This window comes from Quercus suber, unplaced genomic scaffold (genome assembly GCF_002906115.3).
Source record: "Quercus suber isolate HL8 unplaced genomic scaffold, Cork oak 2.0 scaffold_988, whole genome shotgun sequence".
NCBI classification, from domain to species: domain Eukaryota; kingdom Viridiplantae; phylum Streptophyta; class Magnoliopsida; order Fagales; family Fagaceae; genus Quercus; species Quercus suber.
Window position 1 is genome coordinate 42,659 of NW_027070403.1, and position 4,006 is coordinate 46,664.

Below are 4,006 nucleotides of genomic sequence, written 5' to 3' on the forward strand. Positions count from 1 at the left end.
ACTAGGATTTGTAATTCAATCTATTGCAAACTCGGCACTCTCATTGCCACCTCTTCCTTTTCTTTTTCATCTCCATCTCATAAATGACAAATTCACTTAATTAAGAATGACAAAATACCTCTACCTCGGCCCTACCTATCCCACTCCAGGCAGACTTTTCCAGTACCAAAAAGGGGACAGGGTAAGGACGAGGCACCCATGATCCACCCCTGTTCTGACCCGTTGCCATCCCTAAACATAAGTGATAATCAGATGATGAGGTGTAATACCAACTACAGACCTATCAATGCCAACTAAAAAAAATAAGAAAAGACATATAATACCAACTTAAAAACCTATACCACAATTGATAACCTAGCCACCTGATCATTACCTCCATGTAAACTGGGATTAAAGGCAAATACATGAGGATTAAAAAAAAAAAGTAAATCAGAAATCCAAGCACGTTTTGCCACTTGTATCTACAGAAAGAAATTGTCCATTTTAAAGATAAATTTACATGGAAACACCATAATCTAGGTTACAAGTACAATGCATCAGAATATAAAATGAGCTATTCTTCATTACTAACACCATGTTACATGTTATAGTTAATGAAAGTTTACATCCTCTAATGATTTTCATGAGTTCACTTAGGGAAAGGCACTAACAGAGAAGGCAGCTAGTATCTGGTCTGCGTCATACATTGCTCTGTTTGTAAATCTTGGTGTCAAGTACCTGCTTACCGCACATTGCACAGACTCCTGCACAAGAAAGTACATTTCAGACGTTTCCTAGCATGAAACTTTAGCTATTATAATTACCAAACAGATAAGCAACATCAAATAATAATTCAGTTAGTTTAGTGGCACAAAATCATTCATAACTTTTTCATAAATTGTTGAGGTGACATGTTGTGATTAATGCATAATATAAGTGGTATAAGTGATGGGCCATCTATGAAAGTGATGTTGCACCAATCACAACTTGCCACCTTAGCAAATTGTGAAAAGAGTCATGTCCCTAGTATTGCTCATCATAATTAGTACCTTTCGAATAAGCACAGGTGTGACAGTACTTGGCTTCCTGGTGTACTTGTTGCTTGCATATGATACATTTTGTATTGCCGTATGGAGTCCATCTGCAAGAAAAAAATACTCTCGATAAGTTTATTAAAATGCAAACCTAAATTGACAACGCTGACCATTAAAATTAACTACAATAGGCAAAGATGTTACATGAAAATCAGCATACTAAATAAATATATTCTGCATTACAAAGTTAGCAACTCTATTGAACGCAACAATAAAGTTTAAGCTATAACTCAACTCAACTCAACTAAAGCCTTGATCCTAACTGATTGTGAGTCGGCTACATGAACTCTAGTACACAACAGCATTACTTGAGGCCCCTCGAACCCTATCCGAGGCCATACTCATTGTTACAACAAATTTTAACTTATATCTGCCCAAATCAATGCACAATATGCAACCTGTCACATAAAATACTTTAATATTTGTGGTGTACCTAGACCTAGAGTGAAATTTGTCCAATTCTGTATCTAACTCATTCTAGCGTCACAACAATCCTTCACAATATCTGCACAACATCAACTAAATAGTTAAAAGTGTGACCTATATTTGCTATTAGTTATTACCTTAACTAAAGAAGATAACAAGATGAAACAATTTGCTAGAACAGTCCTCTCTGATACACATCTGATGCAACTCAAGTTGATCTAAATTTTATGTACACTATTTTACACAGGAATTGCACTTAGCCCTATAATTTGAACATGCTTCTACAGACCCCATTACAACTATTAGAATTTTAAAATCAAGATCACTAGCTCAAATACTCGGTTTATTTGTGCAGTAGTAATCTAGCCTAGTCAATTCTCACTATAGAGCAAGAGCTTGCAAGTTCAGAACTCACAAAAATCCCTTTACACTCCATCTCTCCAATCGTCATTAAAAACTCAATTAAACAAAGTCTACACAATAATCATAGTTTTGTAGCCGATCATGAAACTATTCAAGACTGCAAATGCTGTGGTACAAAAACAGCCCTTTCAGCATGCATTGCAATAAAAACCCATGTCAAAAAACCCACATATATCAAAGGAAAACCAGAAAAGCTCCAAAAATCCTTAGTCCTTGCACAAACAAAATCAAATACAAATATTAACAATGTGCCCACGATAGTAATAGTTCGTCATGAGTAACAAAATCTCATCAATCAAAATTCATACCAGAATTGCTTTATTTTCTTTTCACTAGATGAAAAATACTAAATTTACTACCAATTTCCACTACATAACGCTTACAAACTAACATGACAATAACATGATTGGTGTCGCATCAACAACATAATAAAAAACCAAATTCCCAACATTTTCCTAATAAATCTTACAGAAGCCTAACATCACTCTTTCGCCGGCATTACAAAAGTTACAAAATTGATTTCATTAGATTGGACCATAATATAACACATTTCAATTTTCGCTAACTCTTTGGCAATCAAAAAGACTCCTTTTAGTTGATTCTATATAATGATTAATAATTTAAATAAATAAATAAATAACCCCTTTTTTTTTTTTTGTTTCTAGCATAGTAACCCAAACAAGTAAATCATTCAACAGAACAAGAAAATCTAATACTAAAAAAGAAAAAAAAAAAAAAAAACCTGTTCTTTTTGGAGAGGAGCTTGTTCTCGTTGATCTTGCGGCCACCGCCTTCAGTGGTGTTGCTTGCACCTGCTTTCCACTTGTCTGGTACTATCACCTTCGTTAGCTTCTTCTCACCTATAACAACAACAACAACAACAATCATTAATTATTCTTAATAATCTCAATTATAAAATTGAGCGTTTGATTATTAATTAGAGGAATCGAATATATAAGAATCGAAAATTTGGGGGAAAAGGAAAAAAATAAAAAATAAAAAATCAAAGAACTTACACTTCTCGCACACCATTGTTGTCGAAAACTGTGAGTTTTTGTTTTTGCTCTGAGAAAATCGGAGCCCTAACTATACAGTTTCGTTTGGGCCTTAATATATAGGTGCCAGGGGAAAGCCCAGAAAGAGTCGGTTTAATAGCTAAATAAATAATTAATTTTAGTGGTGGGTTGGTCCATGTTGGAACTTTGGAGCTAATAATAATTTGCTACTTACATGATTTATTGTAAAATTATAAAAATTATTGTAAACATATTATTTCACTCCAATTAAATGGAGCATGTAAAATTTGGCCTTTACTTGTATTTACAGTTTCCACTTTATTAATACAATTTCTTAACTTTTCTCAAAAAAAAAAAAAAAATCATATTCGGATTCGTAATATATATATATATATATATAAAATATGATATTACTATGTAGTTTTCCTTTTTTAGCTAATATATCAATCATGATCAATAAAACTACTCCTAAGAAAGAAGCACACTAAGATGAAGCTAGATAATCTCCAAGCTCTAAAAATAGTTTAAAACTTTAAAACACCAAATATTTGGCCTAAAAAAAATATAGACATCCACTATGGATCTGCTTAATATTGTTTTTATTTTTATAAATAGTTTGGTAAATGCCAACTTATTTGTTTATTTTTTATACATTAATTTTAAAAAAATCTAAAAGACATACGAATATACTAGTTAAGAATTATTATTTTTAATAGGAAACTAAAAAAACACCACAAAAATAAACATAAACATGACAATAAATATTTTTGTTTTATTTCATCTCACAAACATATGTTATTCTTTACTCAAATAGAAGTATAAATAGAAATTTCAATGTCAACATTCAAATTTTGAAGGTTGTTCATACCCGTTCTCCTTCATTTATTAACATACAAACAAATCATTTTCTTACCAAGCGAAAGAAGCTTAAGGTTCAAATTATCGAAGCTCTAAATAAGTTTCAGTATCTAAAGATAATTCAACCTTATTTTTTATATTAGATGTATAATTTTTTATTCTCACTTGAAGGGAATTTGAGGGGGGGGGGGGGGGGGGGGGGGTGGTGGG

General features: G+C 32.3%; 1 protein-coding gene across 1 annotated transcript; it reads right to left on the reverse strand.

The window, feature by feature from the left end:
• Nucleotides 1-425: 425 nt before the first annotated feature.
• On the reverse strand, nucleotides 426-3,066 carry LOC112016289 (uncharacterized). The gene is made up of 4 exons (XM_024048821.2): nucleotides 2,939-3,066; nucleotides 2,665-2,782; nucleotides 1,029-1,120; nucleotides 426-743 (listed from the first exon to the last, which is right to left on the reverse strand). Exons 1-4 carry the CDS (start codon nucleotides 2,952-2,954, stop codon nucleotides 679-681), a joined length of 291 nt encoding a protein of 96 aa, XP_023904589.1. The 5' UTR covers nucleotides 2,955-3,066; the 3' UTR covers nucleotides 426-678.
• Nucleotides 3,067-4,006: the final 940 nt, after the last annotated feature.

Bases quoted from the DNA above. Each gene is read 5' to 3' on its own strand.
- LOC112016289 (XM_024048821.2), bottom strand. The intron at 1,121-2,664 runs GTTTTTTTTTTT...TTTTTCTTGCAG, and splicing joins CTCCTCTCCAAAAAGAACAG to ATGGACTCCATACGGCAATA. The intron at 744-1,028 runs GTACTAATTATG...TTTCTTGTGCAG, and splicing joins CACCTGTGCTTATTCGAAAG to GAGTCTGTGCAATGTGCGGT.